Source organism: Phragmites australis, chromosome 6, assembly GCF_958298935.1.
Source record: "Phragmites australis chromosome 6, lpPhrAust1.1, whole genome shotgun sequence".
In the NCBI taxonomy this organism is placed as follows: domain Eukaryota; kingdom Viridiplantae; phylum Streptophyta; class Magnoliopsida; order Poales; family Poaceae; genus Phragmites; species Phragmites australis.
In genome coordinates, this window is record NC_084926.1 from 11,358,969 (window position 1) to 11,378,922 (window position 19,954).

At 44.3% G+C, this 19,954-nt stretch overlaps 2 protein-coding genes across 2 annotated transcripts; both read left to right on the forward strand.

Moving 5' to 3' along the window:
* Nucleotides 1-8,025: 8,025 nt before the first annotated feature.
* On the forward strand, nt 8,026-10,796 carry LOC133921673 (probable ascorbate-specific transmembrane electron transporter 1). Its single transcript, XM_062366649.1, has 4 exons — nt 8,026-8,249; nt 9,428-9,476; nt 9,554-9,756; nt 10,294-10,796. The coding sequence occupies exons 1-4, from the start codon at nt 8,106-8,108 to the stop codon at nt 10,600-10,602; spliced, it is 705 nt and encodes a 234-aa protein (XP_062222633.1). The 5' UTR covers nt 8,026-8,105; the 3' UTR covers nt 10,603-10,796.
* A 2,933-nt stretch (nt 10,797-13,729) lies between these two features.
* On the forward strand, nt 13,730-17,493 carry LOC133921674 (remorin-like). The gene is made up of 6 exons (XM_062366650.1): nt 13,730-13,837; nt 14,758-15,039; nt 16,011-16,067; nt 16,148-16,235; nt 16,659-16,740; nt 17,088-17,493. The coding sequence occupies exons 2-6, from the start codon at nt 14,928-14,930 to the stop codon at nt 17,286-17,288; spliced, it is 540 nt and encodes a 179-aa protein (XP_062222634.1). The 5' UTR covers nt 13,730-13,837; nt 14,758-14,927; the 3' UTR covers nt 17,289-17,493.
* Nucleotides 17,494-19,954: the final 2,461 nt, after the last annotated feature.

A 19,954-nucleotide genomic window follows, 5' to 3' on the forward strand; every position in this document is an offset into this window, starting at 1 on the left:
GCGACCCGTAGGAGACTATCCAGCCGAGCAGCAGTTCCCTTGGCGCCAACGCTAGCAAATTGGATCAATGAAGCTAGAGGGCGTTCTAGTATCTCTCTTCTTCTCTGTACCCTGTAGGTCAGCACTTGATAGTTTTGGTGCGTATGGTGTCGCTGAAACCAAAATTTAGCAGCAATGCAGCAAATTAAATTGTGATTCTTTGTGAAACTAGTAGAGAACGAGTTATTTGTGAAACTAGTAGAGAACGAGTTATGTTTTGACATCCATATTGATATTTAATTGCATGTCAATCAATTTAGCAAAAGAAAATTTTTTAAGGCAAATTTTAGCTATGGAGTATGCCTCACTTGTGAAGGATATACCTAAACAGACCTGTACCGTGTGGTGCCAGGCAGTCTGTGTAAAACTAAATACTCCTAATAAAAGATGCAATCCGAGAATCAACACGAAACCTCTCACACCCAAAACGAAAATCATACCACTAGACCAAATGCCCTTGCCTGATTTCTGTAATTATACTTCCTAGTAGATCCCGAACTACCGCTGCCATCCCGTCTCCTGTAGAATGAAAACAGGAGGCGTCTGCGTCACAACTCACATACCGCTTTTGCACTGCAAACGAGTTAAAAACATCAAACAGTAGAGGGTGGATCATTCGAACAGGGTATGGTGACGGGGCCCACTGAATTGCCCCTCGATTCAAAGGAGAAGAACACGTAACTGTGACGCAAGCAAATTTCACGCAGTTTCAACAACCTGCCAGTATCGCGTGGTCTTCCATTCCAGCACGTTTGTTCACGAGCTTCAACAACCTGCCAGTCATCGCCTGATCGGTGGCAGTTTTTCCACGATTGCGATTTGCCGTCGCTTTCCCGTGCCGGGCCCGCGTTTCCTTCTCCCCACACATACGGAGGCCGCCAGCCCAGAAGGTTACCGATCAGTCCAGAACGAATCAGTTCATTTTTTTATTTTTATACTGTTTTATTAAAAATTTAAATACATAGATTTTTCGTAGCAAAAATTACAAAACTAGACGTATGCAGCTCCCTGGAGAGTTGCAGCCCTCTGAGAGGGCGGGTAGAGGTCCTTACCGCTCTCTCAGAGGGCAGTAAGAGGCTTCCCGCCCGCGCCGCTCGGCCTTCACCCTCCTCCAGCCTCTTCTATAAAAAGGACTAAAATTAGCTCAAAATCCCATTTTATTCAGAAAAAAGAAAAAGTTATGAACAGGGAGGAGAAGAGAGGAGAGGAGAAGGGAGGAAGAGAGCCCGGTGAATCCCTACTGCATTTGAGCCACGGATTTGAAGATTATTTTCGGGTAAGTCTTTTTTCTTTTTATTATTGTTAATTAATGCAGTAGTAGTATATGACATATGTTTTAGATATGTATGATCTAGGGTTTAGAAAATTCTATGTTTAATAGAAAATTATCAAATTTACTTAGAAAATTGTATGATAGCAGTGAAATATAGAATATTATTTTTACTATATTAGGTTTGGAAATGTAGATTTTATTGAATAATAATTGTAGTGTTGTAATGTGCGACATAGGAGGTAGCACTATATGATAATTTGCGAACCTAGGATGTAGCATTTAGAAAATGGTAGCGTTTAATTTGCACACGGTACAATAGGTAGTAAATATAGATTGTATAGAGTGATATTTATAGGGTAGTTTGGTTAGGACTATTATTGAAAACCTATTGTTATGTATGAATCAGTGTCGGTAAATTATTTTATTCGATAATTAGAAATATAGTTTGTCGGTCTTAACATTGGTTATGTTTGCGGGTGTTTCTAGGGATGGCAGATAAATTAATTTTTCAAACATATTATGGTGATGGTAAAATTAGGTATGGTCCTAACGGTGTAGATCTGTCTGGATTTCGTCATGTCATGAAGAGTCTTACTAAAGCTAATGAGAGGACCATTATGGGTGTGTGCAAATGGCTTATGCAGCTTTTCCAACTGGATTCGCAGCAACATGAGGTGAAGTTGAAAGCCGTCCTCAGCCGTGCTAGTCATGGATACTTTGGTGAGCTTGTTCCCATCGAAGCCACATCAACTTGAAGGCAGTATATAGATATATATTGTGAACGTGGCCTGCCGCTGGTTTAATTAGCTGAGGCGTACCCTAAAGATCAAACTGAGGTGAACTCTGCGGAAGCAGTAGCATGACCAAGTGAGGCAGTGGAAGATGAATCAGAGCAGGCTAATGTCGGGTCCAGAGAGGATGTTGGTGATATTCCAGAGCTGCAACCGATGGGTGTAGCTGATGAAGGGGAGCACATCCCTAGCATCATTGAAGAGATGGAGTTGGAGGATGAAGAGTTGGAGGAAGGCCTTGCCGATGAGGATTCATCTGACGATGAGGGTAATGCTCCAGTTCCTGCAGAGTGGAGGGATCATGAATTTTCGAAGCTGGTGATTAGCGAGGCTGACCAGACACCGTGGCAGTACCATGAGAACGAGGTGTCACAGGGTGCTATGTACCCTACAAAGGAAACAGTTATTAATGCAGTAAAATTTTGGTCATTGTCTCTTCGGAAGCAATTCAAGGTTGTTAAATCCAGTAAAAGGGAGTACGATGAGAAGTGTGTGGTGCCGCAGTGTCCTCCACTCTGAGGAAATAGAGTTCGCCCACCGAAACTTGTCATTTGCCTTCATTGCAAATGTTATGTACGGGGAGATTGTGGACAACCTAAGGTATGAGCCACAATCAATAATCCGTGCTATTGAGCAAATGTTCCAGTACACAATAAACTATGCGAATGAATGGATGGCGAAACAAAAGGCTATTGATATGAGGTTCGGAACATATGAAGATGTATATCACAATCTACCTCGTCAATTAGCCACAATTTGTGGAAGGAACCCAGGCAGCTACTATGATATCAAGCATTACCCCTCTACTGATGTGGAGTACAACGGGAAAAAGAGTGTTGCAGCATGCTTTCTTTGTATTCGCCGCAACTATCAAAGTATTTCGATATTGTCGACCCATCATATGCTTAGATGGAACATTCCTGACTGGGAAGTACAAAGAGCAGATATTATCTGCAATTGGGGTCGACGGTAACAACCAAATCCTGCCACTAGGGTTTGCTTTCGTGGAGAGTGAGAACGGGACAACTGGTATTGGTTCCTAGAGCGGGTCAAACATGCTATTGTTCTTGACCGACATGATGTGTGTCTCATTCATGATAGACATGCAAGATTGTTGCAGGTTTTGCTGGATATACAACATGGTAGTGTTCGACGAGGTGTAGCAGCACAGTGGCCCAATCTTAAAAACAGGTGGTGCATGCGCCATACGGGTGCAAACTTCTACAGACAGTTTAAAAACAAATAGTTAATGAAGCTTTTCAAAAAGTTGTGCAGTCAAAACCAGCAACATAAGTTCAATGCGCTATGGGCCTGACTTGATGAACTGACTCTAAAACAAACAGCGGAGACTGCACCTAACGGTGATGAACCGATAGCTCTCGGACCTCTTCCAACAGATACTCCGCAGAGAGTAAGGAGATCAGGTTAAGCTATTAGGAGCTTCTCACAGTGGATACGTAATGAGCCAAATGAAAAATGGGCTTTGTTGTATGACAGTGGTGGTGCAAAGTATGGAGTAATGACTACAAATCTTGCAGAGGTTTATAACTGGATCATGCCAGGAATGAGGTCCCTACCACTAGTTGGAATTGTAGAAGGCATTTTGCATGGGACTTGTAAGTATTTTATTGATTGGTATGCAGCTGCTAAGAATGTAATTGAGGACAATCGTATGCTTTTATGGATAGATGCTATGTGAGTACATGGAGAAGGCCAATAAGAAGGCCCACATGCATCGCACAAATCAAGAGGGGACTGCGGAGCATAGGTTCAGTGTCCTGTGCCGGGATAAGGGTCAGAGGGGGGAAGACGTGAGCGGCATGTTCAAGAGTGTGTGCTAAGGAGTGTGACATGTATCTGTAGTTTGCCAGAAGCCAAAATTACTCCACAAACCTTGTACACACGTCATAGATGCGTGTGCAGAGCATCATATGCTTTCCACACAATATGTTTCAAAGTATTAAATGAAAGATCAAATACTGAACACCTAGAATTATGAACTGTATGGTTACGGCATTGTTGACACTTTTACAAGTAATCCAGGGCCTGTAAGAATATATGTGCCTGATTTGGAAAAGATGAAGAATGCACCTGGCCGAAGATAAACTCGTCGGATTCGCAACGATATAGATGAATCTGAGGCTAGCCCTAGGGTCAAGCGATGCAGTCAGTGCAATAAAACAGGTCACACGTACAAGTATTGTCCCAAAAATACACCTGGTGATGCACCTGTTGTCTAGGTGAGTTTTATGGTGCGTTGTGCTCGATTTGTACCATTTGAACCTTCATTTGTAGGTAACTGTCGCAATGTGTTAATGTTGCATATAGTGATATAGTGAATTTACATTCAAAGTATATTGTTATTGTCTATATCTAACAATGCATTAATGTACATGTCTTTCAAATGCAGATATGGTGGACCCTGCGACCCCTGAGCTTCTAGACCCTGCAGTGGACAAGAAGCATCGCAGCTTCTTATCCGCCGAGCACCAGACGGAGCTAGGAGTGTTTCGATCACGGGGCCCTGGAGAGCTGCTTACGATAGACGAGCGATGGAAGCACAGGTACTTCGATAATTTCATACGAAATTGCCATATCACTGATGTAATTCTATATTATTGATATACTGCAATACTTTTAGGTTGGCAGCGGCGGGACTCCTACAGTTTTGCCGGTTGGTTGAGGCCTGATCGACGGAGAACCCTGAGGCAGCGGCGCGTCGTTTCTACTTTGACCGGTCACTGATAGCAGCCCTGGTCGACCGATGGAGGCCAGAGACACATACGTTACATCTCTCGTGCGGCGAGATGACCTCGATCTTACAGGACGTAGCCTACCTCTTAGGCCTACCTTGCGCGGGAGCTGTGGTTGAGGTCATCGATATGGATGCTGACTGGATCAACGTCATGCATCAGCGCTTTGGCCCGGTGGAGCGGAAGGCGGATGCACCCCTCTACGTGCCTGAGTTCTTGTCTGATGCACGAGGGCCAACGAAGAAGTGGATCCTACAGTTTCAGGTTCGGTACAATACAACCTATCATTTACTATTCTAGTATGTAGTAATGATCGTTTTTAACACCAGTCATATTTGCAGCCGGCGTACATACACCCTCATGCCAACGCATACGCGGTCTCCATGCATTTGGAGGCCTTTCTGCTTTGGTTGTTTGGGTGGGTTATGTTCACCAGCGGTCAAGGCCACCTGGTTGCGAGGACGCTTGTGCCATACGCCAGGTTGATAGTGGATGCTGATGGCGAGGAGGTACCGCAGTTCAGTTGGGCATCCGCTGTCCTTGCTGCGACGTATCGGGCACTCTGCAACGCGTGCACGAAGAAAGAGCCACTAGCCACTTTTGCCGGGTGTCCACTTCTTCTGCAGTTGTGGTCCTACGAGCGTTTCGCCATAGGCAAGTCGGTGGTGGACCGCTCCCCGTACCCCGAGGAATGGTACGGTGAGCCGGACGAGGACGTGCCTACTATGGCCTCGATGTGGTACCGTCGTCGGGTACGTATTTTATATTAACACTTTCGTTCGCACGCTTGTTCCCTCTAATGATTTGTAACGATATTTGTTACGCAGCCACACTGGGCGCATGAGCAGCCTCGCAGCGCTTACGAGCATTTTCGGACCCAGTTCAACAAGCTACGTCCGGACGACATGGTATGAGAGCCTTACAACATCTTGGCCGTGCAAGGGCGTACAGGTTTGCGTTTGTTACCGTTGTGTACCCACGATGAGGATTACTGGCTCACGAAGGCGCCGCTTGTCTTCGACATCTACGTCGAGGAATACTCATTGCACCGCGTCATACGGCAGTTTGGCCGTCACCAGGCATTCCCTCTCGTCCACATTCGTACCATCCCCGTGCACGTCCACAGGTACATATGCAAAATTAAAGTTTTCGTAACCTTCGTTTTTCTGTGACGTACATTTACCATGGTTCAATTGCAAGTACACACGCAAAGGCCAGCCGGCTGGCAACCTCTGGGCAGATCGCTTGGCCCCTTACGTGGAAGCATGGACCTAAACGCTACAGGATGTCGTGGAGGAGGCCCGTTCCCACAACGAGCGGAACTTCAATGAGTACCTACGGTGGTACGTTCCACATACACGCACACGGGTCACCTACACCCTTGAGGGTGTCCAGCCCCACATCATGTCGACAATGGAGGCATACCCGGTGTATTGGGACAAGGACGCTGCATTAGCGGTAAGTTTTCCTTTGAAGTCAGTAGTCCATACTCAACAAACAAAACCGTATATTGTAATTGTTTTTTCCTGTTCGTATCCGCAGGCAGATATCATTTATGATGTACATAAGGATGCAGTTGGTGTCATGGACCGCCTCCGGCAAGGGCAGCACCTCAGTGCGTCGGATGTTGTAAGCTTCATCAAGCGGGTTTTCGACAAGACCGCGCACGCCTTAAAGCTTACCTCCTGCCGATCCACCACAGATGTAGCAGGGGCGCCTCCCAGGTCTAGTGGTGTCCACGCCAAGTTGTCTCGGCGGTCAGATGTGCACCACCATTCATCCGTGTCGCACCCACACGACCCCTTTTACCACGTCATGCAGGCTCGGAGCAAATTGGTACGAATTTTTTATTTTGAACTATATTCAACAATATTCGTTACTTACTACTGTATTGATTATTAAACTTTCATTAGGTGCACCTACACAAGCCTCGACACAGCCTCGTAGACCGAGCCCTGTGCGTCCACCCTCAGGTACTGGCCGCCCCCTTCATCCCAGTTTTCAATACTTTCAGCAAATTAAGGTAATATTGTGCACATGTTACTTCAGTGATGAGGCCGGTTCGTCTTCAGCGGCCCCACGCTCGACCCTACCCGTATCGTTCGAGCCATACTACGGCACGACAACCTGATCTTCTTCTGCTGCACCGACATACCACGCAGGTACAATTGTACAATTTTTACTACTACTTCCAATACCACATTGTTTGTATCTAACATAATTATTTGTTCGTAGACCCCTCCAGCCAGTACACATGGACGCCAGGAGAGCCTTCACAGTCCTCCTACCCTAGTCAGGAGGATGAGGCTAGCCCGAACGCCGCATATGACCTCGTCCATGACTTCTTCGGGGGCACACCTGACTATGACGTTCTCCAGCGATCCCAGATACCTAGTGCTCCCCTTCAGACACAGCCTATGTAGGACGAGACCTCGACACCGGTGCTCCCTGCTAGGCCTACCAGACAGGTCGGTCCACTCGACCCCCCACCTACTCCAGGGGTCATGTGAGGGTTAACCAGCGGTATCGGGACCACGATGGGGGGGCACGGGCGACGGCAACGAGGGAGGCAGCAGTAGAATTTTAGATTTTATGTAACTTACATATGCATATTCGCTTCACGATGTACTCCTACGTATTCAGACACGTTTACTCTTTATGGTCCACTTAGCATGTCGTAACTGTATTTCATATTCCAAAACGATGGAATCCTAGTTGTATTTCTTAATCCGACACGACCACAAGCTACATTCTATCGTCGTCATTATATCTTACAAGTAACTTATGCAACGAGTGATACCTCGCTTACTCTGTTGGGAGTGTAACTTTAATCACGATGTGACCACATTACTAAACATTACTAAAATTTTAGGAATTTCGAAGGGGCGAGATGCCTAATTATATATTTTTTCATTAACATGTGAGGCTTATAAAATAAAGAATAAAAAGATCGAAATTTTAGTTAAAATTTACGAATTTCGATATTAAAAATTATAAAATAAAATTAAAATTTTACAACTAGCCTTAGCAGAATAAAAAAATAAACACCAAATTAAAAAAATCCTAACAAAACAATCTATTTATACTATCCCATTTAATTGGATAGGATCCAATTATAAATGCGGCCGTGCGGGGACACCACGCTCCCGCATTCTCTCCACTCATTCCGTCTTCGTCGGAAGCAGCAGCGCACGCACGGGGGAGAGAGAGAGAGAGAGGGAAAGGGGGTCGAGAAGACCGTAGGAGGCGATGGGGCTGGGCGTGCGGGCGCTGTCGTTCACGTACGTGGCTCACGCGCTGGCCGTGGTGGCGGCGGCCATGGTGCTGGTCTGGTGCATCCACTTCCGCGGCGGGCTCGCCTTCGAGGCCACCAACAAGAACCTCATCTTCAACGTGAGTACTACTCGCTCCCTGTTCTCTAGGGCTCTCTCCCCGAGCTCTTGGATTGGACGCGGACAATTTGGATGGTGCGATGTTTTTTATTTTTGCTTTGTCATGTAAACAGAAAATTTGATGTCGCGTCGAGTCGGGGTAGGTAGCTCCATGAAGAAGAAAGTACAGAAATTTGACCGCAGATTGAAAGGTGAAAATGATAGAGTGTATATGGCAGGTTTGGTTTGTTTGAGATTAACGGATGGACAACTGTTAAGCCATATGAAGGCTCTGTTACTTGTGTGAAGGACATCTTAAGAGTTATGACTGACTGTGTTTGCGACCTTGCGTTATACCTAGGTCAATAATCATTTCGAGCCATGATTAATCAGCATATGCTTATTTGACCAAAGCATCGCAAACGTTAATTTCTGTTTGATGGATGAGGGCCATGAAGCACTTAGTAGGACCCATGCTGTTTCAGACTTTGAGCTGTGCATCAGAGTTTCCATGGAAGTTGCTTAGGAAGTTAGAATGTTCTGAAGGGGTGACAACTCGACAAGAGCTACAATAGTGAGAAGAGGGTTCTTGGTTACGATTACGAGTAGGCACTAGCATTGTTTACTCTATTTGGTTTTGGTTTGGGATTGAGTGATGAATGCTCTTACACCTTTGTTGGTCAACACTCAAATGCACACCATTGTTGGCCGTCTGATGGGAAAGGAGAGAGGACTCCGAAATGGTGGTTTGATGCTGAATATATATCAAAAGAAATGGAGCACTGTTAAAAGCACTTGTATTGTAAGTGTGCATGTGCATCTGAAAACAGGCTCTCTGTTTAAGTGTTGATCTATACACGCCTTGCGATAGTCTCTAACACATCTGAAGATTGGCTAACTTAAGTGTGAGTGTGTGACATGGTCTGTGTTTGTTTAGCTGAAAGTTTGTAGGCTCTTAAGTTTTTGAATCAAGGTAGTAAATAGGATATGTAGCCGCACATGGCCCTTTTAAAATTTTAAACCCTCTCTGTTTTTTCCACTTAAACCGTTATATGACTTCCAAAGGCTCTCCATGAGATATACAGTTTCTTAATAATTTGTTTGATCTGTACTCTTTACTGGTTCACTATAATTAATTGGTTACATTAGCATTTCAAAACCCGTCACATCTTGAATATTTCTGATGTTGAGATATTGCAGCTTCACCCTGTTCTTATGCTCATCGGTTTTATTATTCTCGGCAGTGAAGGTAATGTCAAGAATGTTTTCAGCTCTCTGGCACATGATCAAAATTTCCAGTTTTGTAATATCTCATCATGTTGGCAGCTATAATGATATACAAAGTGCTTCCTACGTTGAACCATGACACAACTAAGCTGATCCATCTGATTCTCCACACAATTGCGCTTGTGCTTGGTGCGTTTGGAATATACTGTGCTTTCAAAAATCACAATGAAAGTGGAATTGCCAATCTGTACAGTCTGCACTCTTGGCTTGGGATCGGGACAATTAGTTTATATGGTATCCAGGTAAGACCATACATATGATTGCAAACTTAGATTCCTTTTATTACTATGATTTGATAGACTAGTGAAGTTGTCATGAATTGATATTTTTTTCAAAAGAACTTCCTTTTATAACTTTGAGTTGGTACTTCATAGAGTACTGCAGTTATTACGAATTGAAATATTTTTTCTAAAAAAATAAATGTTTGACACAATTTACTTCCCATAGAACTGATACAGAAGATTTTGTGACTTTTTAATCACGATGTATCATGGCATTCATGTATCTTTGAGTGAATCAATATTCTTGTGTGGTTGTCACAAACCTATTTATAAGCTTCATACTTGATCCTTGTATACAGTTTAATGTTAGCAACCAACCGTCATGAAAAACTGGATTCGTTTCAGAGCTAAATGATGGCATAATGCAAGTACTGAACTGATTCTCTGAGAAATTACATTGTACTTTGAAGTCTGCCCATGAATATATGATACAGAAAAGACATTTTATTGTTTTATCAGCGTTGGAGTATGTTCTTACATTTGCCTTATCTATCACAGTGGATATTCGGATTCATTGCATTTTTCTTCCCTGGTGCTGCACCAAATGTGAGGAAGGGCGTTCTTCCTTGGCACGTATTGTTTGGGATCTTCGTCTACATTTTAGCGCTGGCTACTGCACAACTCGGCTTTCTGGAGAAGCTCACTTTCCTCGAGAGCTCAGGCCTTGACAAATATGGCGCAGAGGCATTTTTGGTGAATTTCACTGCATTGGTAGTCGTGCTATTTGGTGCTTCTGTCGTGGTAGCTGCTGTAGCTCCAGCTCGCCTGGAAGAACCACAGGGTTACGCTCCAATCCCAGAAAACTAGTACATATGAAATGTATAGCATATTGCCAGGATTTGTTGTTACCATAGGGATATAAGATATTCGTACCGCTCCCTTCAAAGAAAAGATTATACTGGAATCATCACAATAAGAAGATAGTGCATCTTCATTGTGTGTGTATATACATTATGTGATACTTCACATATCAATATATGAAGCTACCATGCAAGACCGAATATCCTACTTTATAAATGTTTTGTTTCTATTGTTTTGCTGGTTTTCATTACAAACTGAACTGATTTTTTATTGTAGTTCAGAAGCAGGTACTGAAACTGCCTTACAGAAAGTGAGAGATGTTATCATATCGAGTTGCTTGTTGTCTCGATTACCATATATTTGCTGCGATTATTTGGCTAATGGTTTGTTGTAATCCATGGGACAAGCATAGCGGAGGTATGCTTTATCCACTATGCTTTATCTAATTGCAATCAGATAGGACGGTAGCATATTTGTCAATTGGGACTGTATGTGATGTACCGCTTATTTAAGACCCTAGATAGTGATGTGATGGGGAAACGAGGATTCACCATGAAGGTACGTCCATTTCTGTCTAGAGAAATTTGATAGCGTCCTAGTCGATTCTTAATTATAAGCAACTGTACCAGACAGCAATATGGACTTCAATATATTCCAAAAACCTGATGCTAAAACTGTTACTTTACAATTGTTAGGGTAGCCACGTGCCGGAGGATAGTTGGATAGTATCGGTAATTAGGAGAGAAATTAGACTATAGATTAAAGAGATTTAAAATATTAAGAGAGATTAGATTAATTCTCTTTTACTTAATTACAATAAATATTGTGTCCTCCTTTATACAGAAGCTGACTCTAATAATTTAAACTAACAAATTATATCTCGAAAAGAAGCCTACATAACTCCTTAAACTATATACCAGTGTATGCTTAAAATCATAAACTGTAAAACCAGGTATGTTTTACCTTAAATTTTGTAAAACCATTTACTTAACCTCTAACTTGGTTTCTGAGGCTGGCACTGGTATTGTTCACGACGGCCAGGGCGGGTGGACCGGGTGCACACAACCATGAAGGGGCTCGGAGCCGGTCGGGCTAGAGGTTGAAGAAGAGCTCCATCCGACGGTCGGTGACACTCGGAATGGGGCTGCTATTCCCCGGTGACTTTGAGCGAACTAGGACCACTGGGAGACGGAGGGGAACAAGGGGAAGCTACGGAGCAGCTCGAATGAACTCGTCGGTGATCGAGGGAGGCCGACGATGACGGCGTGGTTACTTTGGGCTGCGACATGGCCCCGACAGGAGAGAGCAATTGGGGTCAAATGGTTCAGGCCGAAGCTTCTTTGGGGCAACACAACGGGATGCTAATGGTCAGCCGAGGCCAATTCGCCGACGGTGAGCAACGGTGGCTGGAACAGGGCACATGACGCGGGAAGGAAGGGGAGGGACATAGGCCGAATTGGCGTCTCAGGGAGTTGGATAGAGTGGTAGGGACGACGGAGGAGAAGGGGGTTTAGACGGGAGCTCACCGACGAGGAGAATCGGGCTCGACGGTGGTGGGCGGCCGAAATTAGGTGTTTCTGCCTCGATGCGAACTGGGTTCAGTTATGGGCCAAAATGGAATCACCGTGACGGGAGGACCACGATGCCAGGGTTAGTTTGGTGAATGATGCAGTGTGGCAGCGTCGGCAGTGGTTGCCGAAGATGGAGAAGAGAAGAAGGAAGCAACGGCTGTTGTTCTGCATTCGAGCTCGGGCAGGAAGAAGGAAAAGAAGGGGAGGGGTCGAGGTGCTCATCTCGTGCACAAGTGCATTCGAGCCTACGAGCAGAAGCTTGGGCGTTGTGGACCATGCGCACACCAGAGGGGCCGAGGTTGGCTAGAGAAAGAAGATGAACAGGACAACCCCTCCGCCCAAACTTAGACCGTGGTGAGCATCACCGGCCATCCTTCGAGCTTCTGTGTGCATGAATTTGGCGATGGCCCGCAGTCGGCGTGGCAATCCACGTGCACCGGGTTTAGTCGCGCCGCCGTGAATAGTATCAGTGCCAGTGTGGATGATAGCGAGGCAAAAACTGTCTCAGAAAACAGGTTAGAAGTTTAAAATTTACAGTATTTGGTTTTGTAGTTTAAGGTTTTAAGTATATATCAGTCGATAGGTAAAGGTTACCTAGACCTTTTTTTTCTTATATTTCTTAGACTAACTAATAGATTTTATTTCTAACTAATTTAATTAAATTCCTAACAACAAATCTTATCTCTAACCTTCCACTACAGTACCCGCCGGTGCTACATTAGCGTGGTTACTGATCACGCACGTGAACAAATTCGAGCTCATAGCAACAATACTTTCTGAACATCCTCAAGTCTGACCTTACTGCGACTACACACAACTTATCATGGACCTTGCTATTTTTAGATGATTATGGACCTTACTTATGGGCTCGGATTGGCCCAAGGACCTACTTATGGGCTTGGATTAGCCCAATAAGCAGGTTCTTTGGATCATGAAGTGATGTAATATGAATACAAAATTTGCACTTGCACATGCACATGCTTTTTTCCTCACCCCCTACTATACAGAACCACGTAGAGCAATTTGAGGGTATTGATATCAGTTTGGCAATGAAGCGATGTAAAACTGTAAGGATCTTTGTCACTTTCATGTGACCATGCGTCCAACATCAAAATAAAGCTAACCAACCTCGTGAATGAAAAGGAACAGAAAACAAAAGCTGTGAACACTGTGTACCATCTTATGGTGACCGAATCGAGCGTTGCCTACAAGGCTACAACATACTTGTACCAGTATTTCAACCAGAAAAGTACGAGGTGCTCACGCTGGGAACGTGAGGCGACTCCTATCCACGGGAACGGATCTATCGAAGACAGCCATATGTTGGTGACAGTAAGAGCCGTGTAAATCAGTCGTATTTGGAGTGCGTTCAAGTTGGCAGAATCTCTAATCCTACTACTTGGCGGATCCAGCATAGAAATCAAGCGGGGGCCTATTAGCTGCAGTAACACTAATCTCAACGCAAGCCGTGCGGACTTTGGTGCGTGCCTTTGCGCTGCGCCCCGCCCCCCGGGCGTTCGGTCGTCGCACGGGAGCACGCGCACCATTGCACGAGCACGGCTGATACTGATGGGAACTTCTCAGTTTCCACTGCAACGGCGAAGGCCCTTAAAGCTGTCTGCTTTGGAACGAGCAGTTCAGATCGTTGGGCAGTGGGGCGTAGTACCGATGTGCTACGGTTACACCAATAACGGATCCAGGAATTGGTAGTTGGGTCTTCTCAAGCCAAAAAATTGTTCAATCCAAAATTATTAAAAATTCACAGTAATATAAATTAAAAGTACAAATTATTCAAACTAAAGATATTTCATACTTCTATGTAATAAAGAGAAATTATAAAATTTTGAAAGAAAATTACAATGTAACTTTAGCTTTGTATTCCTTGCTAGCTTGGTACCGATTGATTATGTCACTATTCTTAATTTGAAAAAAAATCATGCTCAATAAATATAACTAAGTAGTTATTTAAGTATTGATCCCCTATCATATTTTGTAACTTATTTTTCATATAATTTATTGAGGAAATACTCTCTCCATACTCATAGTTGTTACGGGAAATATTAGCAATAATTTGAGAAGCTTGTATATAATATCATATTTGATATGCTTGCTTGTTTCAACTAGTATAATGTAAAGTTCAGAAAGATTTTTCACTTTTCTAAATCTTTTATCTCTAAGCATATCAATAATAAAGAATTGAAGTTGATAAGGAAGATGTTCATCTTGAGAAATCATTAGGATAAAATTGAGAACTCAGGTGGAGGAATACAAGACGGGCAGACAGAGACAACGAGTGCCGAATTGGCTAATTGGACTCGGGTGGAGGAACGAGGACTAGGCCGCTGACCTAATAGTTGGTTTGCTGGGCAGTAGGGAGGTAGAGTTATTGGGCATTTGCGCTAAGGACTTAAGAAATGAAGGATATGATCCAAGTAGAACTATACATATGAATATACCTACTGTATACTCGATTTTTTACTAAAAGAATTAGGTATTCCTGAGAATACACACCATCATACTGGATCTGCCAGTGAATTACACCAAACTTTTGTTTACTTTCGCCTTCCCGCTCGCAAACTTTTTTCCCGAGCTCTGAATCTCTCGCTCGACGCCAGCTAAACCCGGCCGGCGCGGACGCTCTATATATTGTCAGCAGACACCACCGTGCGGCGACGTGCACGCCCAGCAGCAGTGGGCAAAAACGACTCCAGAAAATTCAGCAGCGCGCGCCGATTCGCCTGTGTACGTGCGAGCTGGGCGATGGCTGCGGAGGGGGCGAAGCAGGCGGAGGTGGAGTTGCCGGCTGCGGCGAAGGGCGTCGTTTGGGTGCCCGAGCCACAGGCCGGTGACTCCAAGGCCCTTGTCGTCGAGAGTAAGTACTAGTCCTTCACTTGTGCTTCGCTAGCAGTTCTTGTTCAACCCTGTCTAGAGCTGTATGGTTTTTGCTAGTTGCAATACATGCCATTTTCAGTTTCGTCCGAAAAATGACACGAAATTTTCCGTTGTGGAATTCAGAGCGCTGATAGTTTTGTCGAGCTTGTTGTGCAATCGTGTTAAATTCAGTTTCGTTACACACATCAATTCTGCTTTTTAGTTTTGAGACAAGAAATTCCGTTAGTCAAGAAATTAATTTTGGGCCTAAAAATTACAGTCCTTAAATTGGCCTTAAAAACTTTGCCCTTACATAATCGCTTCAAACTCTTATGTTGAGGTTTGCGCCTCCAACAAGGCCTTTTGTCCAGTGCAATTTTTTTTCCCTGCAGCACGCTTACCTACTCGGCTACTCCAAATGTCGGCATAACGGAACTGACCAGAATAGATAGCTTCAGGGTGTGTATCAGAACAGAAACTGATTTTCACCGCAAGTTGCATACCTGCTGGTGAACAATCACATCCTCCCCGACTTCTAACTTCTAAGTATCCGATCGCACTCCAACCCTCAAAATAGCTAAATATTGAGCCCATCTCTTGCAAGGCACTCTATAAGACAAATTAACAAGTTTACTAGTTATGTATTTTATGATAATTTTGGAGGAAATCAAGTGCAGGCAAAGATTTGTTGGTAGTAGTTTTGTTTCAGAGAGCCTTACTTCGCGCCAAGTTGGAAGTTGGAATTTGACAGTCTAGCTAGGTGAAATAGAAGGAAACCAATGCGATTATTAAATATGTCAGTCTCTCACCTATGTATGATTTCGTCTGTCACTCTCAGAAAAGGTGCATGAAGTTTAGATATACATGATTTCTTGAATGCTAACATGCTACTGCCTGTTACCGTAGTGCATTGTTCAGTCAAGTCATTTATTCTAATTTCTTAATATTTTCCATGCATTTTATTCTTCCCAGATGTGGCTAATAAACCTCCTGCTGAGAAGAACATACAAAGGAACTCAAATGACAGAGGTAATTAACTGATCAATATTCTTCTTCTTCCTGTTGAGTTCAACCATGAAAATTGACTAACTAAAATAGCTGACTTTTAGACATTGCTCTCGCAAAGGTGGAAACTGAAAAGAGGAACTCTTTGATCAAAGCCTGGGAAGTGAACGAGAAGGCGAAAGCAGAGAACAAGTATGTTGTCAATTTCTATTCGCTCATAGCTAGTTCATTTTGTATTCGTTAGTGAGATTACAAGTTATCATGGGCATCTTTGTTTTATTCTTCAGCTATTTCTTTGAGCGAAATTCCTCTTCAAATATTTGAATACATAACTGGTCTCCCCCTGAAAAGAAAATGCTATTATAAATCTTTTGATTGATGACATCTAAAGTCTCCCTCTTTGAGACCTCAAGGGTATGGTATGCTTAATTCAAACAATACTGAGAAAGAAATATATAGTAAGCAGGATCACAAAATGTATGAAGGAAATGATATTAAATCAAGCCATGCCTTACTGTAGACTGTAGTTGCATGATTTTTAATTATAAAGCGGTGTATCTTTTGAGGAAATGAATCACAAAACAATAACTTAGAATAACTGTGTCTATGTCACAGGGCCTATAAGAAGTTATCTGCTATTCTTTCATGGGAGAACACAAAGAAAGCAGTCGTAGAAGCTCAACTGAAAAAGAAGGAAGTAAGTTCATGTTTTATTTCTCTTGTTACATTTTGCTTTCAAGGATGATTCTATTTCGTTCAGTACGGTACTATATTTGAATGCCATGCACACATATATTATCCGTAAGGTCTTGAAAAATGCTTATTTAAACAGATGGTTATTTTTTAGTGTTGATGTATAGTTGCAGTGCAGAAAATTATTGGCAGTAATGTAATAGGCAGATCATAATATTTGAACAAAGATCTATATAATAATTGATTTTGTCTTCAGGAGATATTTGGTATTCACCAGTTGTGTTTCATTTGATGGAACAAATCGCATATTTTTCTACAAAGTGCATCTGAGCCCTTTGAGCTAATGATCAGGAAGAGCTAGAAAAGAAGAAGGCTAAACATGCCGAGACGATGGAAAACAAGAAGGCGATAATCCATAAGGAAGCCGAAGAGAACAGAGCGATGGTTATGGCCCAGCGCGGCGAAGAAGTTCTTAAGGCCGAGGAGTTGGCAGCTAAGTACCGTGCCACCGGGCTAGCCCCCAAGAAATTTCTTGGGTGCTTTGGTGCATGAGGAACTTATCCACTTTATGTTCTGGAGAAGTGATTTTGCCAAACGTTTAAGTTATTTGCTTCTTTGTACACTGAAAGTATATGTTGCTATCTGCTCCAAAAAATGTATATGGTGGCTATTTATTCAGCTCATGTAATTGTGTCATGCTTATTATTTGTAAAGTCTACAGTTCATGCACAAATGTTATGCCCGGGACAGAAATTTGGTGGTACGTAGTACTGTATTTTGTTCTTACTGGTGTCAGAAGGAACAGTCAGGTGCTGTTAAGAATAAGGCTTACACTCCAGTTCATGGCCGATCGCGATGCTGCTCCTTTGCCCTTTGTGTTTGTTCAGAACCTGGGCATGCATCGCATTGGGTCCTCCCGTCCCGCATGCCGCAGCGAATAACTTAGGCCTTGGCAATGGATGGGATGCGCAGGGTTTGGGGTTTAGCGAGGAAGATAGAGTGTTTGGCTGGTGGGCGATGGCCGTGGTTTGGCGGAGTCACGACTTACGAGCACAGTCGGGGTCGGTGCTCGGCAGACAGTAAACGAACGCGGGCAACGGTGCACGCCGGGCCTTTTTTAAGACTGTTGTGACATGTGTCCCTATATTTATAGGTATACACGTGCGTGAATCGTGTGATCGCACATGTACGGTGCAGATGAAAATCTCATCGAGATCTTACACGGACGGATCTTATAAAATTTTTTTGGGAGGGGGGGTGTTTAAAGGTAATCGCGAGTAGTTGTCGCAGCGAGGACGGTCCGCGCTAGATCGATTCGCTCGCCAGGCCACTTCTAGAGTTGCAAAATTTCAAAACGGATAAATACATTTGTAATTTTCGGATTTAAAAAATAAAAAATTCGTAGCTGGCCTCACTGGTCCAATCAAAGCCTGAGCTTTGTTTCGATATTCAGTCGGGTAGGTCGGCTCAAGCTTGTATCCGTCCACTTTAGATGAAGTTGATAGGATTGAACCCAACCTATAGGCTCTATTGAATCCAGCCCGTGCAGTCGTGTTGGTACAGGCTAGTGCTAGGATGCTCAGCCAGGGTAGGCCTAAATTCATGGTAGACTCGTCAAGGTTTTGGAGAGCCTAGCTCCTCATGTAGAGTTTGGGTCTTAAATTTTGCTAGAATGCGCATCTTGAGTTTCTAACGTGAATAAAATATGTCTTTATTTATTTATGATAAGTGATTGATATTGGTATTTATTTAGTTGGATGATTTTCGGTTTTGTATGAGCGTTGATGTGATTTAAATTGATTTGAGATTTTATTTGAGTATACTGATTATGAACTAATTAGAATTAGAGTTAGAGATATGTGTTTGCTTGTCTTATAATATGTAAGTGATGGATGCAACTTGGCAGTTGTCGGAGGGTGAATTTCTCAAGCGGGGATCCGGATGGACCCCCTTTGAGATTCAACCGAGGGGATGATTCTGAATCCGCTTCGTAGGTGAAATAAATGGGAGTAAATGAGATGCAGGTGGAATGGAACGATCGGATGCAGGAAGTAGTAAATGCTCAGGGGATTTTTAGACAGGTTCGGATCGTACTGAGCGTAACACCCTACTCCTGTGTGTATACTATAAATGCTCGGAGAATGTCTCTCTGAGGTTCTGCTGAGTTATAAGAATATTTATTTAGTCTAGAGCTACATGCTTCTTGTTCTTCGGCTGATCTCGAATTAGTCTCTGTCTTGATCTTAACTCGGCTCAGCCTTCGTTGGTATGTACTTCACTCAGTTCGTACACTACAACTTCACCTTCGTTTTTCCTATCTTTCTCCGGGGAGCCCGCCCAGCTTAAATACCAGCCGGGGCGATGGCGTGCCCAGAAAGGATGGTGCGAGTTCCAAGGCGCCATAAATAGAAAGCAACCATCATGGGCTGCTGCGCGAGGTGACGGAGAGGGTTAAAAACGCGCCCCCGTCCGGTCTTATTCGTCATCATGCCGTTTTTCAACGGGCACCGCGGGGAGGGCGTCGCGGGGAGAGCCCACCAGGCAGCCTCCGAGCAGCCCGGCGTGCCTGCCCGGTCAAAGCAGGTCTGACACAACAGGGCGGCAGGCGGGGCGCCTCGAGCTCTGCAACGTTATTCCGAGGCGCGCCGAATGACGCGCGATGGGACCCATGCATTAAATGTCCCCACGCCTTCTTGTCAGGCCGTGGCAGGGACTGACAGCAAGCGTGGGGGGAGCAGTTGGAAGTGACAGGCCACGCACACTCTTAAATGCAGCATTGAGCCTCTCACCAGCTGACACCTCACCGCTGGACCTCTACGGGGGCTACCGGCGAAGGACTTCTCAGGCCCTCCGGGAACCGAGTGCTCGGGGGCTACTGTTCGCCACCCCGAGCACTCTCTCCCGGATATGCCCTTTCTTGGTCCTCGGGGAACCGAATGCTCAGGGACCACTATTCACGGCCCCGAGCACTCTCTCCCGAAACTGACTATTCGGGTCCTCAAGGAACTGAGTGCTTGGGGGCCACTGTTCGCGGCCCCGAGCACTCTCTCTCGGAACTGACTTCCCTTGGGTCCTCGGGGGACTCGGGTGCTTAGGGGTCACTATTCGCAGCCCCGAGCACCCTCTTTCTGATACTTAGCTTCTTGTCGTCGGGGGACTTGAGTGCTCGGAGACTACTGCTCGCAGCCTCGATCACACTTTTCCCTGTACTTAGTTTT

What these genes read in the sequence shown, in the direction of transcription:
- LOC133921673 (XM_062366649.1), top strand. Translation starts at nt 8,106, where the DNA reads ATGGGGCTGGGCGTGCGGGCGCTGTCGTTCACGTACGTGGCTCACGCG. An exon ending in ACAAGAACCTCATCTTCAAC is followed by an intron (nt 8,250 to 9,427) that starts GTGAGTACTACT and finishes GAGATATTGCAG; the next exon opens with CTTCACCCTGTTCTTATGCT. An exon ending in TTAGTTTATATGGTATCCAG is followed by an intron (nt 9,757 to 10,293) that starts GTAAGACCATAC and finishes TATCTATCACAG; the next exon opens with TGGATATTCGGATTCATTGC.
- LOC133921674 (XM_062366650.1), top strand. Translation starts at nt 14,928, where the DNA reads ATGGCTGCGGAGGGGGCGAAGCAGGCGGAGGTGGAGTTGCCGGCTGCG. An exon ending in AAGGCGAAAGCAGAGAACAA is followed by an intron (nt 16,236 to 16,658) that starts GTATGTTGTCAA and finishes TCTATGTCACAG; the next exon opens with GGCCTATAAGAAGTTATCTG. An exon ending in CTCAACTGAAAAAGAAGGAA is followed by an intron (nt 16,741 to 17,087) that starts GTAAGTTCATGT and finishes GCTAATGATCAG; the next exon opens with GAAGAGCTAGAAAAGAAGAA.